The sequence below is a fragment of the Acartia tonsa genome, chromosome 9, assembly GCF_053477335.1.
Source record: "Acartia tonsa isolate MP-2025a chromosome 9, ASM5347733v1, whole genome shotgun sequence".
Lineage (NCBI taxonomy): Eukaryota > Metazoa > Arthropoda > Copepoda > Calanoida > Acartiidae > Acartia > Acartia tonsa.
Genome location: NC_137268.1, coordinates 38,624,324 through 38,649,774, shown reverse-complemented (window position 1 = coordinate 38,649,774; position 25,451 = coordinate 38,624,324). Strand labels below are relative to the sequence as shown.

At 34.2% G+C, this 25,451-nt stretch overlaps 1 protein-coding gene and 1 long non-coding RNA gene across 2 annotated transcripts; one reads left to right on the top strand and one right to left on the bottom strand.

Annotated features, from left to right (window-relative positions):
- Window positions 1–3,006: 3,006 nt before the first annotated feature.
- LOC145328892 (uncharacterized) lies at window positions 3,007–20,092 on the top strand. The gene is made up of 12 exons (XM_080172829.1): window positions 3,007–3,071; window positions 4,079–4,168; window positions 4,827–4,932; window positions 6,425–6,499; window positions 6,838–6,917; window positions 7,304–7,352; window positions 7,781–7,821; window positions 8,674–8,744; window positions 10,131–10,168; window positions 10,589–10,658; window positions 11,084–11,186; window positions 19,385–20,092. Exons 3-12 carry the CDS (start codon window positions 4,855–4,857, stop codon window positions 19,458–19,460), a joined length of 681 nt encoding a protein of 226 aa, XP_080028955.1. The 5' UTR covers window positions 3,007–3,071; window positions 4,079–4,168; window positions 4,827–4,854; the 3' UTR covers window positions 19,461–20,092.
- A 1,197-nt stretch (window positions 20,093–21,289) lies between these two features.
- LOC145327870 (uncharacterized) lies at window positions 21,290–24,838 on the bottom strand. The gene is made up of 4 exons (XR_013882267.1): window positions 24,772–24,838; window positions 23,934–23,987; window positions 23,287–23,338; window positions 21,290–22,346 (listed from the first exon to the last, which is right to left on the bottom strand). It is a non-coding gene; the product is annotated as an uncharacterized LOC145327870 (long non-coding RNA).
- Between the last annotated feature and the right edge of the window lie 613 nt (window positions 24,839–25,451).

Genomic DNA, 25,451 nt, shown 5'->3' with positions numbered 1-25,451 from the left:
TTCAGATTAGCATATGATGGTTTTATTAATTTTGATGTTTATCATAGTAGAAACAATATTAGGAAAGTATTAAAGTTTACTATCGCATCGTATTAGACAGTTTTCCGTGGATTTTAATTGGCTGTATTGGATGCTAAACATGATTTTTCAGTATGACTGAGAACCGGTTCTAATACAACGAAAAGTATTCGGTTTCAAAGCCATACTGGAAGTGTTTCGTGTGTTGTTGTTTTACTTTGAGTTTTGCCAATACTGGAAGGGGGATCTACGCTTGCTAGGGATCAGTAATATTTTAAATAAAATAATGTTACATAAACTCATTTTACATAAAACATTTCACATAAAGTATTATTTGACATGAACTCATTTGAATAAGTTACACTTCACATATGTATAACGTGACATTAAGGTAAACTTGACATAAAGTTCTCTTGACATAAAGATACACTTGACATAAAGGTACACTAGACATAAGGTACATATCAAAAAAGTACACTTGACATAAAGGTACAAATGACATAAAGGTACACATGACACAAAGGTTAACTTGACATAAAGGTAGACATGACACAAAGGTTAACTTGAAATAAAGGTACACATGACACAAAGGTTAACTTGACATAAAGGTAGACATGACACAAAGGTTAACTTGAAATAAAGGTACACATGACACAAAGGTTAACTTGACAAAAAGGTACACATGACACAAAGGTTAACTTGACATAAAGGTACACATGACACAAAGGTTAACTTGACATAAAGGTACACATGACACAAAGGTTAGCGTGACACTTGCTAAAGTGACAAACATGCAAATCTAATTTTGTAAAAATGCTTTGCTTTTACATATACAAATCAATACTTTTTTGTTATCTTTTTATGCAATTATGGGATTAATGCTAATAAAACAAACAATAGGTTTTGTGCATTATATTATTTTTGGCTATATGATTTTACAAAATGTTTTGCTGTTAATTACAAAATAAAATTATGCCCTGACCTATATATGTAGACCTCGTAAAGGCGAGGCTGCTGAACAACCAAGGATAACTAATAGGAGCCAAATCTTTTTTTGTCCAAACACCCCAAGTAGTAGGTTAAGTAACACCTAACAGACAATCAACTGTATCATTGCATGACCTTTGTCTGGAACTCCTATCTGTGCATAGCAATGCATTGCGCCTGTTTTGAGCTTTCCTTCAACTCTGTTTATTAATTTTGCGCAACTGAGATAGCAGCAGTAGAAACCATGTTTAACATCTTGCGATATAATGCTGTGTTGAGCCGAGATTCGAACTCATCACCTCTCCGACGACAAGCAGATGCGCTATGTGAGATTTAACCCGGTCGTTTAAAGTAACATTCTGCCCTTTCATTGCATGACATTTGTCGGCAAATTCCTGCCTTACTGTAAATGATCAGTACAGGGCTCTTCTTACAAGGTTTTAAAACTCTGAGATGTCTAAATTTACTACAAGGGCTATATCCGTTACACTTTCTTTTTTTTTTTTTTTTTTTTTTTTTTTTGTTGTTTAAAGATTTATTCATCTTAGGGAACAAATCATATATTATAAAATAATTATACATAAGAACAATTTTCATTAAAGGAATAAATCATACATTTAAATAAAAAAAATGAATATTTTAAAGAATAATAAAAACATTAAACTAACTACACATTAATGTTAAACATTTGTTAATAATTAGTAAATTGTCACATCAACATAGGACCCGGAGGGGGGGGGGGGGGTCAGGAATGAGCTACGCAAACTCACAGTGGGCTATAGTGTGCACATACATATAGCATTCATCAGTATTTCTTCATTAAATACTGGAAAATAATGTTAATGGTAAACATATACCAAAACAAATAATAATGTCCCCATGTTACTTTGCATGGGTGGTGGACATATATAATAGAGATAATAATTATGATTATCAATGGGATAATAGATTTGTAGTTAAATACATTTATGTTATTCTTCAAGTAGATATGTTCTTTAAATTGATGTAGTCAAGATTCCACAGAAATAAAGATGGAGGAAAACCGTCTGCTTTGATGTAAATGAAGTTTACTATTGTCAATTTTTACACTATATACATGATCCACAAAGAAATATCAATGCTTCTCTCAGTGCTGAATTCTTCTGCAGTATTACCATGACTTTGAATTTGAAGAGGAAAGTGTCAGGAAACTGCAAGTCGTCGACAGCAAGACGCCAAAGCTTCAATTAAGAAACCCTTTATCCATAAAAAATGGCTAGTGCCTGGCATGAATGTAACCAAGAGATTAATACTGAAAGATCAGGAGTTATGTCAAGAACAAATTAGTAATCTCTAACCTAATTTGTTTTAAATTCCAAGATATACCCATAGTGTGATATGTATTATAGAGATGCTGGGATTCAAATTACACGCCAACTATTGTGCGTCGTCGGTCAAGCTGGAGAAGAAGAATGTGATGGAAGGGGGTTACTTCTGCAGAAAGGGTAGGGGGATTTTAAATCCCTACTTTCTCAGGCGGGAAACTAGGATTTTTTTTTTTTGAAAATGATGAATTAGAACAAAAGCTGACGTTCATTGAATGGTTTTGGTATGTGGAAATTTCTTCTTGATGGTTTTAATATTCTCACAACTCTATGCTTCACTGGGCTCTTATACATTTTTTTAACCCATTTCAATTTTGAGCTGACTGCATAAGACAAGCTGAAAAAATTCAGCCCATCACAGGAGAAGTTCTGTAGGGTCCACACTCCACCACAGCTGCGACATAACTGATCCGTTACACTTTAACTGGCAGATCATTAATATAGAAATACTTCGCTTTAAATAATATATTTTAGGAAGTGATATTTATCGTCAATTTAGGTTGCTAAAATAAAACTCAATTATTGGTCAGTTCGTTCATCCAGTAGGAGGAGAGAGGATATGATAAAGGGGGTACTGGTATTTTAGCCCGCTGCGAGTTTCACTTCGTAACATCTAAGTAATAATATATCCATTATTTTAGGTGATTCAAGTATACAATTTGATCCAAGAAACAAATCCGGAGAAATAGAGATTAATAAAGGAATTTTAGAATTAAGAATACTCAGTTATTTATCGAAACGCATTATAGACAGCTTTCCGCGGATAGTGAAGTAAAAAAATATAGGATTAATTCCCGTTTAGTTGGCCCCAAAAGACCTAAGGCCCAGGCTTAATAATTAGTATTCTTTTTATATTTTTTTATTTCATTACTCATGAAAATTGTCTGTAAAAAGATACGAAACTTAATTTTTTGAGAACCGGTTCTAATCCAGCGGTTGTTAATTAGTTTCGAAGCAATACTGGAAATTTTGTTTATGTTTATATTTTCTTTCATCACAAAAAGTTTAACATCAATAGTTTCAAAGTACATCAATTTACAAGTTGTAAAGTTGTATTTGTTTTTCATTTTCAGTATAGCTTTGAAGCCGAATAATATCCGCTGGGTTAAAGCCAGTCCTCAGCCATACTAAAAAATCATGTACAGCATCCTATTACAGACAATTTTCCAGGAATATTAAAATAAAAATCATTAAATTAATACCAGTTTTGTTACCCGGGGGCCTTCAGCCCCTCGTGGCTAACTGGTTTGAATCTTATAATCTTTTATTTTAACATTTGCGGAAAGCTGTTTATAAAACGATGCGATTAGCTTGGTAAAATTGCATTAGATTTTATTTTAAGGTCTATTGATTTTTAATTAATTATGTTTCGTGTTTTTCTATTGGGTCAGATAGGTGAGATCATACTGGGTACTTGGTTGCCCCTAGGGAGCTGCATGTAAACAAGACCCCGCATGGCATAGAAAAAGAAAAAAATTACCTCCCACCTTTTATAAAATTTATATTGAAAATAAGTTGGAGTGGGGGGGGGGGGATTATTAGTACTCATCATGCACTTTATGTACAAGTATATTTTCGTTACTACTGAACATCTGCATTGTAACTTTTTTGTCGGTTTGTCAGTCTATTATTTCTTTTTTTGTTTTGCTACACATGGATGTAGTCATCTATGATAAATGAGATTATTCTAAAAAATTTGCACTTGAAGGTTCCTTGTTCAGTTGTACCATAGAAAACGCAGATGAAAACGATAAAATTATTTGGACGTTAGATAATGAAACTTTAACACAAGAAGTTAGGTAAATGATATATTTAGATATTCTCATATGATAGTAACAGCATGTCTGTCTGTGTGTCTCTACCTTATAAGATTTTTAACTATTTTTAAGGAGGGTACCTCGACCCTCCCAACGTTTTTTTTTTGTTCTTTTTAAAACTAAAATGTTAAAAATTTTCAATGTTTTGAAAGCAATGTATTGGATGTTTTCTATATCTTTCAAACCATGTTACTTTTTTTTCGTTTATAAGTCTTTATGGAGATTCTTCATCTCTTCCTAGAACACTATCAGTTACGACCCTAGAGTCCTGAAGGGGCACTTGAGGGTTAGGGGAGGAGTAAGTCAACTCTCCAAGGAAAGAAAACAAATTGGGGTAATGATTTCCCTAAGAAGTGTGGCGTAACTCTCCCCAAATTAGTTATAAACCATCAATGGAAGTTATACTGTAAACAAGTAACATATCGGTGAGAGATGTCTTTAGGTACCCACAGACAGACGGTCAACCCGTTACTTATATAAAAGGGTACCTGAACTTGACAATCTTTTTTTAAAGCATCACAAAACTCAAAGCTTTAATACTTGCAGAGTTGCTATGTAATCCCTAGAAACAGACAGAAAGTATATTGTAGATTAGCTTCCTACTTAGAAAATAATTATAAAATGTATTATTTAATTATAGGTATGAATACAATTCCACACTAAGACAAATGACTGGTTCTATCTTCTTAAGAATCACTTTCCCACAAAAAGATGATATCTTTTCTTGTGCCAGCAGCTCGAATTCGGTAAGAAATTAAAGTAAGGCAATAGATAGGGAAGGGGTTAAATAAATGTATGTCCCCGCCCCGTGGACCTTGTACCAACTTTCAATTGGGTCTTTGAATTTTAGCCATTAACGTCGGGAATATTAACACAGCCTAGTCGCTACAAAAGAGCACAAAGCAATTGGCTAGCAGACGAAAAGGGTCTTTAACACTGGATCCAGATAGTTATTTAGGTTATTCATTTATACTTTAAGTTTTATTGGTAAGAATTTAGCCGGGATGAAAACATCCATAATAAGCGTACCACAAAAAAATCAGTGAAGGAAATACAGACAAAGTTATTTAAAGAGTGGTGGTGACTATACAAGAATAATGTTTAAAATGTTTAATATTTATTAGGGTTGGACTGGATACTTTTTTGGCCGGATATCGGATATCCAGCTGGTTTATAATGCCGGATATCCGTTTCCTACCGGACATCTGGCCAACGTTCGATATCCGGCAAATTACCGGATATCCGGCGTCAAAAGTCAGCCGGATATCATGTACCTTGATAGTTGAAATATCCGGTATCCGGCCGAATATTGAAAATGACCGGATATCCGGCCCGATAACCGGCCAGACCGGATATCCGGCCCAACCCTAATATTTATATTTTTCTGACATGAAAGACGGAACAAGTAAATTATTTACGAGATGCCCATTGGTATAGGAAATCATTACAATGAAAACAAGCCGAGTATCTTAAATAGCAGGCGAGAAAATCACATTTATCCATAGCATGACGGAGATACATATTGAATTGTTAATAGTTACGCTACTAATAATAAAAAATCTAAATTTAATTTTTGGTATTGAGTACTTATGATATACTTGAAATATGAATATTTTAAAATAGAATTTACATTATTTCAATAATATCAAGATAAAACTGAACTATGACATGAGAAAAAAATGGAAAAGTCTTATTTTGGGTGAGATAAAGTTTTCTGAATCTTTCAAATGACTGGTTATAGAATGGATGTAGAATATATGTGGATATTATGACAGGAGTAAAATTGTCGTCAATTTAGCTTGCTAGTTCCACTGTCATTGATTGGTCCGTAGGTTTGGATGGTGTAAAGGTTTGGGATGGGTGAGATTTTAGCACGCTACAAGGTTCACTTTAGGAAAGGGTATGAAAATTTGTAGTAAGATCCAAGCAATAATAAATCCATTTGTTATTGATTAATGCAATCCTAGATATTCTATCTATCTATGTTAGAAAGACCCCCTTGTAAGTTCTCCAGAGCTCTAAAACCAAGGCTCGTCAGCCGCGCGTCAGCCGTGACAAAGCCTTAAATTTAATCACGTTTTGATGCCTTACAATTTTTTTTGAAATAAGGAATTGCCATATTTGGGTCATGTTTAGACTTCGGGCTGATTTAGTAAAATTGTAAAAATTGAAGCTTACAGGCTACTGCCGAGCCTCACATGTCAAATATTGACATTATAAGGTTGATCATATTTTTAGGACAGAATACAATTATCTGGATTTCTCACAGATCTTCCAAGACCCACTAACAGAGCAAACAAAAATCCTGTAGTGGTAAGAACAAAATAATTTTAAAAAACTTAAATATTGATAGAAAAAATAAACTGTAAAAATTCACAAACAATATAAATAAATATTTCTAAATGTACACAAAAAAAACGTGTTTTACGGGATCTCTACATAAATGAACACACCTTTATAACTTGGATTTAGAGTATGTTTGACTTTAGTCAAGCCTTTGACAAGAAAATATGAATAATAAATTTTCCTTTAATGAGGATATACTACACCCTTCGGAACACCTTTGCCATAGCAGATTTTTATCAAATTCAAATAGATTTTAGGTGATAATAAAATATAAGAGCTAGAAATTAACCTTTAATGTATTTCAGACGGGGGTAGAACTATACCCCGCCCCTGGAAGTGAAGATATTTACTGGAATATTACTGATTCCTATAACAATACTGTAAGGTAACACATTATGATAAGATATTTTACATCAATTTGAATTTATCAGATTAGTAGAATAGTATCGTATTAGAGACAGTTTTCAGCGGATTTTAAAACTAAAAAAATAAAAACAATAATTCTCTGATTTTTATTTTAATGTTCGTCTCTAGTACAATGGTTCAAATGATCTTTCAGTATGGCTGAGAGCCGGTTCTAATTCAGTGGACATTAAGCGGTTCCGAAGCCATACTAGAAAAGAATTTCTATAACTATAACAAAAAAAGTAAAAAATCAAATTTAAATTTTGTTTAACTGCAACATATTTTTGGGGATTCTTAATAATTTTTTTTTGTTATAAAGGATTAGAAGTTTACAAAACATTACACATATATATTTTTGTTTTTTAGTTTATTTCCTGGCGAATCAGATTATAATATGTCAATAGAAGCTTGGGAGGTAAACAGTTCATAAAATTTTTTTAAAGAGAATAAAAAGTATCAGGATGTCTGTCTGTCTGTAGCAATGGATCTCGCTAACCGCTGGATTAATATGGGTCTCATTTACTGTAAAGATTCGTATAGGTCCAGGAAAGGTTTATAACTAATTTGGGAAAGGTTACCTCCACCACATTTCTCAGCCATAAGCTACAGAATAAAATATTATTAAAAAAGATTGTACAGCCTTCTTTCGAATTATTATTTATTTTACACAATGAAAAAATTTTTTAAGTAGCAGACAAATTGTCTTTAAAATCAGCCATGTGACGTAATAGAAATGAGGAATTATCCGTCTCTTTTTTAGGGGTTTTCTTTCCCATTTCTTCTCTCATCAAATAGATTCTTAATTTTACAAAATTCAATATAAATGTTCTAATATAATTGTAGGAAGCTGTGGACTCAAATTTTACAGATCTTGGATTATTTAGGTAAATCATATAGCTGAGGTGCCTATTAAGCACTGACCCTCTCCATATTTTAAAAATAGATAGAAAATAAGGGAATGGGTAGTATTTCCCTACACCCATCCCTTGTGGGTCGTATCCATGCAGGGCAAATCAATACCCAATATAACCTAACCTAAAAAGAAAAATTAAAAAACGAAACCTCATCCCCTTGTTTTCAATTGATTTCAAAATAAAGGAGAAGGGGGTTTATTGTGCTCAACTATGCACTTTTAAAGAAACCACCAAATAGGCTAATTTATGACTAAACTAAATGAAAAATAGGTATACAGTTTTTGTTCACTTGGTTTCAGCAATTATTTCCAAACTAAGTACAAGTAAGAAGACATTCACAATACACACTTCAGCTATATTACTTAAATGTTTCTTTTAATACTTTCAATGGTTATGATGTATAATTCTCATTGTCTGTTCGTCCGTCTAAAAGTCTGTCCGTGATTCTTTCGGCTGCTTCTTCTTATTTTTGGTGCTTTAAGAAAATAGGCTTTCTACAGTTTTTGTGATTGTTTTTTATGATGTCTCGATATTCTCTTTTTTATTTTTTAATACAACTGAACATCTGTTATACAACTTACTGTGTCTGTTTGTCCATCACTGATTTTTTTGTGCATCCATGTTGCAATCTCTTACGTTTTTTTAGGAGAATTATGAAAGGGTAAAAATTGTCGTCCATTTAGGTTGCTAACATTGGCCAGTTCGTTCATCCAGTAGAAGGGGAGGGTGGAATTGGGTAGATGTGGTGGATGGAGGGATTGTTACGTAACCTGTTGTAAGATCCAAATAATAATCCATTGAGTTTACCTTAACTTTTTTTAGAAGCAAATATTATTTGAACATGACAAATCATGATATGATATCACAAGTAAAGCTAATTGTTCACCATAGAGGTAATGTGCTTTTATTTCAAATTTATAAGAAAAAGTGATGGTTTGAATATATTTTTTAAATCATAAAGTATGGTGTAAATTCTTATATAAAAGAGGCAGGATGTTTTTCTGAAATGTTTGTATCAAAAGATCTCGCTTACTGATGGGCTGATATACTTCCCCTTTACAGATACAGATAAGCTTATTATGTCTAATTTTGGGGAACTTATTTCAATCTCCTAAGAGAATACACACTCGCCTAAAAGAAGGTGTATCAACTTTTTTTTTATGGCTAGCCGGTTCTTTTAGTAAGTAGTAGATGTAAAATTTTTCATAGAATTCAGATATGCAATCGGTTTTTTTTGTAGACCTCTTATTTTTTAAGTAATTTAAGTTTTTTTAAAAAATAATTAAGTCGGTTTTAAGGTACTAAAACGCAACAAAATAAAAGAAGAAAATGGCCAGTAAGAACAAAAATAGTAAGATCTTTAATTTGACACCTTACTTTTAAAATTCTGTTGAGTAATTATTGAAAAAATCTATTTTTTTAACCTCGGTTTAATAAAAACTTTAGACCTAAATATTTTCTCAAACAGACATAAAAAACATGGGTTCATATATACCTTTAGAATCAGAAAAATATTACGAATCCATTGTAAGCAAAATTGAAAAAAAGGAAAAAAATAAAAAAATATAAAAATGGCCAATTGTATTTTTTGTTCTGGCAACACTATCGTCTTCCCTTTTTTACCCCCTCTTTACCCCCTCTATACCCCCTTCCCATTTTTATACCCAATTCAAAAGTTAAGACGTTGCCTGTACAATATAATATGATATTTTCATATAATTCCTTTTATTGTAGTTTATATACTATATTGTAAACATTTTTTTCCAATTTTGCTTACAATGGATTCGTAATATTTTTCTGATTCTAAAGGTATATATGAACCCATATTTTTTTACTTGTGAAATGATAAAATTGAGTTCAAAGTTTTTATTCTCGTGGGTTTAAAAAAATCGATTTTTTCAATAATTACCTGACAGAATTGAAAAAGTAAGGTGTCAAATTAAAGATCTTACTATTTTTGTTCATAATGGCCATTTTCTTTCTTTTTTTTTGTTGCATTTTAGTACCTTAAAATCGACTTAATTTTTTTTTTTTAAACTTAAATTACTTAAAAAATAAGAGGTCTACAAAAAACCGATTGCATATCTGAATTCTATGAAAAATTTTACATCTACTACTTACTAAAAGGACCGGCTAGCTATAAAAAAAAAGTTGATACAACTTCTTTTAAAAAAAACATATGTAATTTTAGATTGCTGCTTTACTATCTCACCCCCCCCCCCCTCCCCCTTTAATGGTTTAAATTAGATAATGTGAAATAATAGGAAAATATTTTTAAGGAATTGTTCATGTGATTCCCTTTTCAAGAGATATTTCTGTAAGTACACTTTTTAATATTGGGACTACTCTATAATCTGAAATATTCATTCTTCCCCCTAAGAAAATCGAAATAGGGTATCTCAGCTGCGATTCAAGATATACAGCTGAAATTTTTATGAAGATTCCTGTACCAATGACTATCCAGTGTGTAATTTACTTTTTCGGTCTGTCTATTGGTCATGCTACGAAAGAAAGACATTTTTGTATAATGACATATACAAAGGTTTCGAGATTTTTAATTAACTATCATATTTTTGTCTTTATTTTCAAATTTTCTCCCTTTCGTACTTTGACCATTAGTTAATCTATAATATTTTGTGCTTCGCTACTTATGGATGTTGTCATAGTTGTAATATAAAATTTAGGTATTTAAAAAACAAGTTTATGTTTTAAGAATGTAATTCTTTTTTCCTTGCAGGGAGATTCTCAAAAGTACCAAAAGATAAAGAAAAATGAAAGATTTCCATCTGACGTTATTGAACAACCAGGTAGTATACTGCGCCAGTAGTCCCAGGGGGGGAATCTTCCTATTAAGCAGGGAAATCAGGGACTATAAATCGTTGTACATTTCCAATTATGCTAAATAAAATAATACCTACTGTATTTTAATATTATTTGTGAAAAAAGTTTGGATGCTTTTATTTTTTATCAACCAAGCAAGATTTAGCTTAAGTCCTCAAATTTTTTAAGCCAATGCAATGAATGAAAATCGCGATTTTAAAACTTTAGAGTACCAAAATGATTTACAGTTCAATGTTCCCTCCCTACATGAAATTAAGGGACTTACTTGTTAGCCCTTAATAAGCAGAAAATATTTTTAAAACTTGATAATAGAGATGCATCACTAATAGCATTGTACCTTGTTGTCATAGGAATCATTATTCTAAAAATATAAAATAATTAAACTTTTCAGGAGAGCACGAGTGGATGGTGGGATGGTTAACCCTGGCTTTTCTATTTGGCTTCATTGTCGTCATAATTATTGGAATTACTATTGTCTATGTTTTCCAACGAAGGTAAGTGTAACATATGTGGATTATTAGTAGTATAGTAGTATTTGTAGAAAGCTAAAACTTGACCAGTTTACTTGTTTATATGCCCATTACTTGAAATACATATTTAGTAAGCTGTAGACCTTGTTCATTATAAGTGGTGTCAGAAATACACTCTTTTCAGTGTGCTTTCCTTTTATTCTCTTTGCTTGCTAGGCAGGATATTGAGAGCTTTCCTTTTATTCTCTTTGCTTGCTACAAAAGCAAGATATTGAGTGACACTGATCTTATGCACATTGCCTCCTGGGATATTGTGTAAACTTCCTGCAACAAAATGCCAGATCCTGCAATTTCTGCATCTTCCAGAATTTCTCTGCCTTTTCCTACGTTTGCTGGAACTTGCACAGATGTGGATGATACAGAATTTAGGACTCACCTGTTGAAGCTATCAACTTATTTCTTGTTTAATGAAATAAATGATGATAGGAAAAAACTCCTTCTGTTGTTTCACTCCCTAAAGGGGAAGGCCAGTTCAAGTGCTGCCTATCTGGAAGGCAAATTAGCTACTCCTGGATACACATTCAGTGAATATGAAACTGATTTAAAGGGCCTGTTCCTACCAACCACCTCATTGAATGTGTTTTTAGAGCGATTTCGGGCTCTCCAGCAAGATGCCAATGAGGACCCAATAACATATTCTACGAGACATTATCAACTCTACCTGAGGAGTGTTGAAGGTACAAATTCAAGTCTCAGTATATTTATTGATACAAATCTTAGAAGCCTTCAAAATCCAAAACTAAAATACCGCCTCCTAGGACGTACTTTTGCTGATTTTGCAGCCTACCTCAAGGCCATGCAAGAAGCTGTTGCCATAGAACTTGAAGCTGTACGACTGGGCCTTCACCAAGAGTCCCAGGGCCTAGGGGTGGATGTTCCACAACATGACTACGTAGACAAAGATGCTATGGAAATCAGCCAGATGGATGTGAAATGCTTTTATTGCAAAAAGAACGGCCACAGAGCCGTGGATTGTTATTCCAAGAAACGGAAAAATGCTCTAAATACTACAACTGGTTCTCAACCCTACAAACCTGCAAATACCAAGGGTTTCCAGCCCAGAGCCAAACCTACTGACCAAGTAAAGGACAAGAAATTCTGCAAAAAGTGTAAGACCAAGACTCATAATACAAAAGACTGCTACAAGGACAACAAAGAAAAGAAGAATATCTCCTGTATAGAAGAAAATGGTGAAGTAGATGAATTTGATGCGGAAAACTCCTGGGGGTTCTAGGTCAGGCTCCTGCCACAAACCCCTCACAAACAGGAGCCCAGATCTCTGCAATACACCCAAAACCTCCCTGCACACTATTTCTCAACAATGTTCCAACCCCATTCCTCATTGATTCGGGTAATACTATTGCACATTTTGAAGCAGCTATTTCAGACAGCTGGTGCAAGAAGTTGAAACTGCCAATTAAACCAACCAAACTACCAGCTGTCCACACTGCAAATAAGAAGATAATAGAGATTGTAGGAGAAACTGGCCCGGTAACAATGAAGTTGGCTGAGGGCAAGAACACTGTGGAACTGGTTATACCCAAATTATTGGTAGTGGATAACCTGTCAACTCCATTAAACATTGGTAAGTGCTTCCTTCAGCAGAATGATGTGAAACTAGCATTTGACAAGAATGCATATCATCTTACACTCAAGAACAAAACCTTCTTAATATCACAATTGCTTATGAACACAGAACCTTGTATCCAGGGAATGGATGAAGTCCAACTTATCAAGATGACTCCTGCCACAACATCTATTCCTCCTAACTCGGTTAAACTTGTTCATTGTACAGTAGATCCTGGTCAGAGGGGAAACAAGATTGAAGCTTTAGCTACTCAGGCTAGATTTATTAAAAACATAAACCTGAAGGTATTTTTCCTGTTCATAACAATAAACTGGAAATGTACTTCATAAATCCTAGTGATAAAACCATACAACTGAGTCCCTCCCACAGGTTCACTGAATCTACAGTTGAACCAATAGAATTGCCAGGGATCAACAACATGGGTATGGATGAGAAGTCTGAAGAAGCAGCTGATTATAAAGAGTTAACAGTCAAGGAACTAGCTAAGCTATTGAGGATTGAGGAAAATCAAGTGCTAAGGGACAATCCTAAAATCAAGAAGAAGTTGCTGCAGTTACTGAAAAAGCATATTCAAGTTTTCAACAATTCCAGAACACCTGGTTGCACAGATCTTATAGAATGCAAACTCAAACTCAAAGATAAATCTGTAGAACCTGTCCGGTGCAAAGCCAGATTTCTTCACCCCGCCTTGGCTAAAGATCTAGATACTCAAATTAAGCAGATGATTAAAGATGAAATAATTGAACCCAGTGAATCCCCTTGGGCAAGTCCCCTTGTATGCGTCAGGAAGAAAAATGGTCAACTGCGCTGGTGTGTAGATTACAGGTTGTTAAATGATTTGTGCGAGAAAAATGCCCATCCTCTGCCCAACATAACCCAGATGTTAGAAAATGCAGCTGGAAAGAAGATTTACAGCTGTCTTGATGCAATATCAGCTTATTATAGTGTAAAGATGGCCGAGGACAGCAAACCTCTCACAGCCTTTATCAGTCCAAAAGGTTTGTTTAATTTTTGCAGAATGCCATTTGGCTTGCAGGCTGCGCCCGGTATCTATAGTCGCTTGGTTGCATTGGTTGCACAAGGCTTACCCCCGGATCAAGTGAGCAGCTACCTGGATGATACACTAATTCACAGTATAACACTGCAAGAACATTTAAAATGTCTGGATGAGACATTTTCTGCCTATACCAAAGCAGGTATACGCCTGAATCCAGAGAAAACAAATCTCTTTCAGGAACAGTGTAAATACCTGGGGTTCATTATCTCCAAGAAGGGCATAATGATGGATGATCAGTATGTGTCCTCCATCCTCCAGTGGCCAAGACCAATGAAGGGAAAAGATGTCCAAAGGTTCCTAGGATTTACATGTTACTATTCCAGATTCATCCCAAACTACTCCCAACGAACCAACCTTCTAAATCAACAAAGAAACACTGAAGATTTGGAATGGAATGATGAGCTGGAGGCAGAATTCACCCAGTTAAAGCAACTATTCGCTGAAAAACCAATTAGACACCCCCCTGATTATGGGCCAGCAGCTAGTAAATTTATAATCACCACTGATTATAGCCGTATTGGTTTTGGAGCCACACTGAGCCAAAAGCAAAATGGAAAAGAAGTGTTCCTTGCAGCTAGCAGTAGAACTACCACTACTGCAGAAAAAAACTATTCTTCCATCAAAGGAGAACTTGCAGCATTAGTGTTTGCTGTGCGCAAATTTAGCCAAATTCTTGGATATTCAGAATTTGTAGCCAGAACAGATAGTTCTTATCTATGTCACCTAAAAACCATTAAGCCTACCAATGCTCTCATGGTGCGGTGGCTCGAATACCTCCAAGGTTTTAACTTTACTGTGGAACACATAAAAGGTGCTGCAAATCAGGCAGCTGATGCCTTATGTAGGACACTTAATCATGCTCCTCCTGATGCAGTGGAAAAAACAGAGCAAGACGAATTCAACCGAGCTATCTTTGCCTTAGAAGCACCCAATGCAGAAGAGCCTATTAATACACCATTAAGTCCTACCTACATAAGAGAACAGCAAGAAAGAGATCCTGTCCTAATCACTGTCAGTCTCTGTTTAGAGAGCCAGCCAGACAAGAAGGATGTAACAAAGGCAAGAAAGGATCTTCAGGTGTACTACAATATATTGAACACACTACAAAAAAGGACTGACGGGGTATTAATTCAGCAGGTGAAACATTGGAAAGGAGACCTCCAAAAGATCCTAGTGCCAGAAGCATTGAGACAAGATGTCTTCCTCAGTTGCCACAATGATGTAGTGGGCCATTGGGGTATAATACCTACCGCATCAAGAATCTCACTAAGATTTTTTTATCCAGGAATCTTGCAAGATGTCCGTAATAGGGTGAACACCTGCAACACATGTTTACAGAAAACCAACAAGATAAATGTTAAGCAGGGGACACACTACCCCCATCAATATGGTTACCCTAACCAGATGCTGTTTGTGGATCTTATTGGGCTTATGCCAGTGACTGAAAGGCAGCATAAATACTGTCTAACCCTTATGGATGGCTTCAGTCGCTATGCAGCAATAGTACCATTGGTTAATAAAACAGCAGCAACAGTAGTAGAAGGAATTATCACCTCCTGGATCAACTATTTTGGACCACCAGCCCGCATACACTCTGATCAAGGCTTAGAATTTACCAGTAAGATTACTCAAGCACTGTTACAAAGACTTGGAATCAAAACACTACAAGGTCCTGCATACAATCCACACTCAAACCCAATCGAACGTATGCATCGTACCCTCAATGGTCTCATCAGAACAATTCTCCCCAGGGAAGAGAGACAATGGGACAAATATATAACATTGCTTATGTTTGCATATAACACGAGATTATGCGCAGCAACAGGAGTGACACCTGCTGCCTCATTTTTGTCAAGAGAATTATCACTACCCATAGATCTGATAATCAAATCCCCAGAACAAACTCCTACCAGTCCTTTGGAAGAAGTACAGAACATGGAAAGGAGGTACAATCATATTTACAAATTTGTTTTGGACAAGCAAAAACAAACCATACGAAGAAATGGCGAACTCTATGGTAATGAAGACCACAAGTTTAAAGAAGGTGATAAGGTTTGGTTTTTCACCAGTAGGAACGTTAAAGACAAATCTCCCAAACTTACAAGAATGTGGATTGGTCCTTTCAAAGTTACAAAACTAGTCAACAAGGTACTGGTAACCATTGTTGATCGCAACAACAAAGCTAACACAGTACATATATCAAGGCTTAAACCAGTACAAGGCCATGTTCCTAAAGGTAACATTCCAGCCCAGTGGGAGGATGAGGATGATCTGGACCCTCTAGTAGAAGAAATACAAGGTCCAGCAGTCTACAATATACCACAAGATAACATAACAACTGAATACCCTACTGATGAAACTATACCTGAAATTGTTGACATAGTGACAACTGTTCCTGCACCTTCTGTTCCTACTGTCCCTGCATCTATCCCTTCTACAGCTGCACCCTCAAGAGGCCAGCAAGTGGCCAGTAAACCAATCCTTCTACCTAGTGAACAAACCAAGAGAAAGGTAATGGAAGATAGGCCTGCAGCTAGTGAGGAAAGAAAAAGACCTCATACCAGGGGTCTAATAAGACTCAGGGAAGAAGAAAAAGTTCAGGAACCACTTGCTCCTAGGAAAAAAGCAGCACTTACATTCGATGACTACACAGAAGCTTTAGAGGAGGACAGCGATTAGCAAAAGAACTTTAGAAAAAAAAATTGCTGCTTCATGTTCCTATATATATAATTTATGCTAATCAAATTAGGTTCATATTAGTTTACAGAACATCTTGAAACATGCTGTTAAATACAATCCTAATAAGATTGCTGACCAGAAATTGTGCCTATGTTGCCCAGAAAATTCTGGAATGACCTGCCTTCTAAACTCTACCTGCTTTCCATCACATTTGACCAGAAGATGCTACCTGATATGCTGTACATCATATTTGACCAGATAATTTCACCTAATCTGCTTTCCATCACAACAACTGGCCTGTTTTCAAAGTTTTAGAAAGCAACTAGCCCAGTGTTGCACATAAGTTTTAAATCAGTCTATCAACTATCTCCAGCATGGACAAGACTAAATGATGAAAAGTATATTCATATTCTTATTGGTGACAAAGGCCAGTGCCTACACAATAAGTTACTGGGACTGTCACCAGCCCACCAACATACAAGAGTATGATGCAACAGTTGCTTGTGACAATGCCAAGCTACAACCAGACACAGCTCCCCAACAGGTGTATCTACTTGAAAAACAAACTGTACAACGGCTGAAAGGCTACAAATGTGCTGCTTCTGTTAGCACCTTTACATACTTTTGTGGGGCATGGTCCCACTTAAAAGTAGCTATACCCCCTGAAATTCAAATACCAGTCCAGATCACACCAGCCCAGTGCCGCTATATGTACCATGGTCATCAAACCCCAGAGTCTCTGTTTGGAATCAAAAGACAAATTGATATCAACACCATCAACTTCTTTAACTATGTTTCCAAAGGCAATATGAAAACCTCCTCCAGCAACATTGCCTGTGAAGGCGAAGATTATAGATACGAAGGTAGAATTCTAAAGGACTCTCTTCAAATCCAACAAGTAACCATCACTGTAGAGGATGAGGAATATTTGATGAAAGGTAACAAAATAGAATCTACCTCGGAACACATCACCTTATCCTGTGACGCTCCTTCCAGAGAATGTTTTACTACTCAAGGCACCTATATCTGGACCATAGAAGAGAATCATTGCGAGTTCGAAATCATACAAAGCCTTCCAATGAATTCGATTCTGGGTACTCACTATATAAATCATCAACACCAATTACTAATAAATGAATCAGAAGATATTACAACAAGTTGTGGCCTAAGAATACAGTCAACCAACATGAATAATATTTTCTTAACATTGGACCCTGGTGCAGCCTACCTGAATGCTGTCCATCCTGAAGATGTGGATATCACCGCCAACATACTTGCAAAGGTGCAGTATGAGCTCCACATGCTGCACAACAGGATAACTGAATCAAACAAAAATCAACTCAGGGAAATATGTGACCAACAGCTCCAAACACCTAAGATGATACACCTAAAGGACAATCAATTTATCCATCGACATGGAGACATAATCTATCTAACCAAATGCCAACTAAAAAACGGAGTCATTGCTGAGGAAACCACATGTTTTGAGGAGATTCCTTTAACCAATGGACAGTTTGTAAACCCTATAACCAAACTAAGTCAAAATGTCAGCACACCAACCCTATGTTCCAGCCATCATCCAATGAAAATCAAGACCAGAGAGGGAAAATTTGTTAGCTTAGAACCACATATCAGGCCGGCACCAATACCACCAACGTACCACCTTGTTAATGAAGACAATTACCAGATGGAGGACCTCACTGAATCAGCGATATTTACAACCACTCAACTCCAAAGTTGGGAATCCCTCCAATCCTTCCCAAACTACAAGAAGAGCACCTTAAACAGAATAATGATAGGCCTATGCTTAGGCTCTGAACAATGCTCCAGCCATAACCAACCAACCCGAACCACCTACAGCCTCACAAATCTGGAGAACAGAATTAAGCTCAATCTGTGGCAAGAAATTCAGGAAATCATCAAAGAATATGCCACGTATATCTGCTTGTTGGCATTAGCCATAAATCTGACTAACTTAGTGGTCACTGTGTTAAGTGTCTGTTTGACTTTAGCAAACGCGGGACCTAGGGCAATGCTAGCCCTAGCATATAAACTGTGCTGTAATTCCAGCCGCCAGTACTCCAAGATCCGAAAACTAACAAAGGCAAGAATGAAACCAGCAGAACAAGAAGAACTGTACAATTTGAACCTACATTAACCTACATTGAAATTTTAGTATATAAAATCCACAAATTAAGTTTTCTTTTAGAATTCAACTTTATTCTTTACAAAGCACATTGTTAAATTTGCTTAAATTTAAGGAGAGTATATGTAACATATGTGGATTATTAGTAGTATAGTAGCATTTGTAGAAAGCTAAAACTTGACCAGTTTACTTGTTTATATGCCCATTACTTGAAATACATATTTAGTAAGCTGTAGACCTTGTTCATTATATAAGTATAACAATCGATAAATAATTCCAACTTGGATGTTGGACAAGATTTTCCGGGTATAGTCCCTTTCGTAACATCACACCTTACGGGGTGATTCATCGCATTTTTCACAGGGGCCAAATTACCTAACCCTGTAGGGCAATCACCTAACCCAATATAACCTAAAATAACCTATAAAAAGCTATTTTAAAAACTCGACGAATCGCCCCTTATGGGGCGATGTTACGAAAGGGTCTATTCCCGATTTTCCTGTACTATGATAAAGTAAAAACTACAAAACTACTACACGCCCTTATTTTCAATTTAATTCAAAATAATGGGGGGAGACGGTTGGGTTCTTTGCTAAATCAAGAATCACAAGATATTAAAACTTTGTCTTAAATAAATTTAGAAATTTACATATGAATTATTAAAAATGCTATAGTATATTTATATTTTTTAGGAGAAATTTAGAGTTAGAACACAACATTCAAGAAATTCAGTACACTGCAGCTAAAATTGTTGATGAAATGCTTTGAAATGTACTTGAAAATAAAACAAGGATAACAAAATCCATAAGTAGCAAAGAATAAGAATATTAAAACTTAAAGATATCACGAAAGAAACAACAATGGATATGCGGAAAGTGCCATGTGTGACGTCATAAAAATACGTCTAAAGAGGAAGGATGAGAGAAGTAAGAAAAGAAATCCCTAAAAAGAGATGGATAACAGAGGTAATTTTATGACGTCACACATGACACTTTCCGCGTATCAAACAACAAGAATATATGTTCATTAAACTGGAAATTTTATTTCTATTACCCACAAAAATTGCATAAATCGGACCAAACACTGGAGAATAAAATAAAAGTGCTAATTGTTTTTTATCTATAGACATGAAAAATTCATGAGAACGAAAGAAACTTTATTTTAACCTCCAGCATAAGATACTAAAGTGGCTAAAATGATGTTTTGAAGCAGTCTGACCGCCATGGGTGTTTAATATTTAATTATGTTCCATAATAATGTAAATAAATATATACATGACATTTCAGCCATATATCTTGAATAAGAAAAAACACGTTTCCATCCAAACTTTTTAGACGGATTGACGGATATTTCTAATTATGATATAGCTTCGCTATTAAAAAGTACAAAATAGGAATAATATAGCTAGGTGTTCTGTAAACCAAAGACTTTCATAAATGTTTGTATTTATGTTTTTATTTGTATGTTTTAAATAAACTATTGTTGTAAAGTTTGTTTTGATTATTAGCGATCGAAATAATTGTTTAAAACAAGGATAACAATCCTTATACTAAAGTAACAGGATGTTTGTGTGTCTGTGTGTTTGTTTGTACCGAAGGATCTCGCTAACCGCTGAACCGATCGGGTTCTCCTTAACAGGGTAGCTTCTCATAGGTCCCGGGAAGGTTTATAACTATTTTCTTGAGGGGTGGGTTATTAAATTTGACTCCCCCCTCCTCAAGTGCCCCTAGAGGCCTCTAGGGGCGTAGCCGCTAGTATCCATTAAAGCATCACAAGGGAACATTAATGAACCTTAGGGTCCGGGAGCGACCAATAAAAGTGCAGAGCTGTATGAAAATTAAAATTATAATCAAAACTGTACATTACTGTACATTGAGAGAAATAGAGAAAGTTATATGGAAAAATCCAGAAGAGAGAAAAAAAGAAATTTCCTCACAAAATTTTTTTTATGGCTGAATTGTTGATTCCTAGGACGATTAGGTACAATTCCTTTTTCAAAATATTTCTTTAACCAAGTCTTAAATCTATATCAAGCAGATTTTTTAAGGCGAAGCTTTTCTATAATTAGGGTCGGTCCGTCCGTCCGTCCGTACGTCTGAGATGGATAGCTTTTTTCATTAATTTAGGCATGTTAGAATTATCCTATCGATTTCAAATTTTGCATGATGATTCCTGTAGTAGTTAGGTACGATTTAGAAAGCGTAACAACTCTATAATCATTACCAGAATTTCCGTACGTTCATTCTAAACATGTTGATTTTTTACATTTTTAATAACTAATTTTTATGTGATCTAATTATCCGATTGTTCTGATTTTTGGTATACTGATTCCTAGGAAAACAAAGTACAACATTATACGCAAAGCAACTCTATAATCAAGTCCTAGAAATGTAAGTTTTCAGTTTTGACACTATACAAGTGTTAAAGTCCGTTTGTCCTACCGTTTCAGGGCATCGCTTTTATGGATGTTGTCATCCTTGTTTATTAGTCGAAGGAAGGCTCTGTAAAGCTTCAGTTTTATGGATGTTGTCATTCTTGGTAATACACTTACTTCACTAGATGACGTTAGAAATTAAACAAATAAATAATAAAGATAATTTATTTTCAAATTTTATTAAAAAATCATTGCATATATTAAATTAATTATTAAATACGCCTATTTAGAATTTCCATTATATTTTATTTTGAGTTTTTCTTGGTTGTAGAATTTAGATTTAATTGATATTTAGTTCATATTGACATTAGTAAAACATTTGATACAAATAGAATATTGTCAATTTTTACTTGAAAAGTTGAATTGTAAGTTTTATCGCGTCTTATTGTGGACAGATTTCCGTAGATATTAAAATGAAAAATGATAAGATTTAGACCACTTTTGTCAGCCCCAGGGCCGCAGGCCCGGACAAACAAAATTGGTTTTAGTCTTATAATTTTTATTTTAATATTTGTAAAAATTTCTGTAAAACTATACATAATCTTTCAGTGTGGTTGAGAACCGGGTAATAATCCAGCGGATATTAATCGGTTTCGATGCTATACTGGAAAATTGCATTCTAATCTTTTGGGAAATAGTTTTTGGAGACAAAATCAGTCTTTTCAAAATTTCAGAAAAGTGTTGGAGAAAAATTCATTCAACTAAAATGTTCTAAAAATATTTCATATTGTATAAATAACATAACAATTAATTGATATGTTATTTATACAGTTTATGGATAAAATATTTTCTCATTTTTAAAACTTTTTAAAATTGATTATAAAATGTGTGCCTTACTTGCTAATTTAATAGAAATAAAATAGCAGAAGTCTTAATCTATTTAAATATTTTTTTCTTCTATAAATACATAAATTTTCTAAAACAGTATAAATTAGTCTTTGGGGGGAAAACAAAAAAGGATTTTTTGGAATTCAAAATTTTAAATAGCAGTTTTTGGTTTTATTTTTGGCTCTACCTATCTCTTAGGTTACATTTACAATTACACACACTTATTACAATTTATAACTTACAACTTACATTTATGATATATTAATATTTTAATATACATTATGTGTTTGTACGAAATTTCTATGAAATTTATATGCGTTGTTGTTACGCCTTATTTCCCTTTAGGAAGCCAAGCGTTGAACGTTTCTTCTTGATTTGATAGTTTGCATCACCTAAATTAATGGATATACAATAGGTGGATAATTTGACTTGAGAAATTTTTAGGTTGCTAATATGGACATCATTTATTGGTCAGTTCGTTAATCTGGTAAGAGGGGAGGGGATAAGGTAAAGAGTACATAAATCTGATGCAACATCCAAGTAATTATAAATCGATTCTTAGATTAAACACTTTATTTTAGTAACGAAGCTACTCTGTCCATAGTCAACATTTTATACATCAAGCTACAGAAAAAATAGAACTATTTTCATATTTTCTACAACTCTAAGGAACAAATTATAAACAGAGATAGGGGGGGACCAATAAGCTTTTTATTACACTAGTCCCCAAAGTTTTATAATAACGTTTTGTTGTTAGTTGGGTTAACAACTTTGAGGACTTGAGTAAATTTTGATGGATTGATTTATTAAGTTGAGTGTTTAAACCACTAATTTTATTCTACAGTAGGGTTAATTTTGTATATCATCATCAATTTATCGGCCATTGTCTCATCCCTTTCGATAGAATGGTATATCTGTTTTTACATTGATAAGTGAATTTTTCAATATGAATTTTTCAATATGTTTTAACGATACTAAACTTTTATATGATAAATACATAAGGTACTTTTTAACTTTAAGTACAGCACAAGATATTCTTCCTTGTTTCACTTTTTATACGTTTTAGTCTTTGCAAAGTCTTTTATAAATTAATCTTTTTTTCCGAATTTTGTTCATATCCGCTGGATAAAAACCACTTCTGAATCGTGATGAAAAAGCATGTGTTGTATAGTTAGATAGATATTTTCCATGAGAGTAAAAAAATAAAATCAAAGGCAAAATCTATTTTTGTAAACAATGACATTGAGGAAGGCATCATTCCGAATTCTTATATATTTTTTATCGGCGGAAAACTGTCTATAAAACCATACTAATAAATAAATATAATTCTACCTTGTGTTCCTAGTGTGTCAGGATTCAGCTCTTCCATAGGAGCCTGGCCAATCTAAATTTAATTAAAAGTTTATTAGTAAAGAAAAGTCACTAGACAAAGCCAAAATTGTGTCAAAAATGATCTATGTGACGTCATAAAATGAGGGAGGTGAAAGAAGTAGTGGGAAAGAAAACCTCTAAAAAAGAGATGGATAATCCCTTATTTTTATGACGTCACATAGATTATTTTTGACACAATTTTGACACAATTTGGGCTTTGTCATCCCCCAAATGAAAAGAAAAAAACTATTCTTCTTTTTTTCAATTGATTTATTTTGTTATTGCAAGGCACTTTGAGCGAAATAACCACTTTATTTTTCGAATTTTGAATAAGCCCCTGGAGGCCTTCAGGAACACTTTAGAGACGGAGCTGGGCTGTCGACCTTTTAATTTCTATTTTAGTTTTAAAAATAAATGGATTTTTTTTTTTTGGTGGGGGGGGGGGTGGTTGATATTTTTGCAAGGGCGATTTTTTTGGGAAGTTTTTGGTACCAACTTTCCACGTATATTTAGTTATAAACCTTCCTGAGCATATGAGAATCATATTAGTTCAGTAATTAGCGAGATAATTCGATACTTTTATACAAACAAAATATATATAATTGTACCGTTGCAAACATTGGGGCATTTACAGGGGCTGTCTGTTGATTTTCACTGGCCTCCTAAATAATCAATTGTAAATTTATTGCAGTATGTTACTTAAATACAGGATAATGACATGATAAATAGGAAATACAAATCATAAAAAAATGTTTTGTACAAATCATCTAAACTTTTTAAACGTAACTTAATTTCTTGGTATGCTACGGCTGCGGATTTTTGCGGAAAAACAGCGAAATTTATTGCAGAATATTTACTTATTGTATATTTTGGCTCATTAGAGTAAAAGAATATAGGGTGGTATGAGCTATATGTAATTTTGTCAATATGGCAATTTCGTATTGAGTCGTGATATCAGCTAATAGCGGCGAAAAGCAATTTGCTAGCAGACGATAGGGGTCTATACCTTTTCAAACCGGTAATTGTCTACATTATATATATATACATGTACGTTTATTTTTAGCTCAATAATATTTTAGATGCGGCTACAGATTTCCCATTGCGGCTCATGTGTTGCGGTTTATTAAAAAAAGACAGCTTTCCGCAGAAATAAAATGTACAATTATAAGATTAAACCTATTTTTTATATTTGTAGAAAACTGAGATGGAATCTTAAAAAACTTGTGCCTGACTAAAACTTCTTTGCCATACTACATGAAAAAATTTAGAGGGGATAATTTTGCCTTACTATGTTAGTGAGGCAGTGAGCCAAAAAAGGTTTTTAAGAATTCACCTCTGGATATAATACGATGCTAGACATAAATTTTTCGTATAGATTAGAACCGTTTCTAATCCACTGTATAATAATCGGTTTCGAATGAATACGAGAAAAAATAATATAGTAACCTGCATTTGCTTCTTGAAGATCTTGCTGTTTAACTTGCTCATTTTGTTACGTGGATTTTTTTCTGCAATAGAAAATTTTATCATATTAATCCTATAAGTAGAAATAAATGTTTGGTCTAAAACTTTTTATTTCGATACTTGTTAAGTTCTAATTTTTAGCTTTGCATAGGTTCTAAGATTTTTCTGGGTTATTTCATTGTTAAATTTGTGCCTTGGAATAGTTTTAGGCTAACAACGTATCCCTGCAAAGACAATAGTCACTAGATGCTAGGGGCGCAGCTACTAGTTAAAAATTGTGTGTTAAATTTATTTAACTAATTAGTCATTAAATGGACATAAGCCGATAAAAGCTTCAGTTATAGATAATAATAGTAAAAAGAATGTGGTCACAGTAGCTCTTAATAGGAGGTCAGGAACTGCAGGATCATACCTGGAACATGCACTTGGCTTCAGCAATAAAAATAAAGTTTTAAAATAACATTAAACTTTAAAAGAAATATCCGCTTCGCATGAATGACCAAGCAAGGTTTACCGGCATCCTGTGGCCTAAAGGCTGTCAATAATTCCCAGTTGTGTTAAATTCTATACAAAAAGTCAGTTCCTCATAGATTTAAATTTTCATCTTAAACTGATAAAAAAATGAGATTGATAAAAAATATTTTAGTGTTCTGCTTATGGAT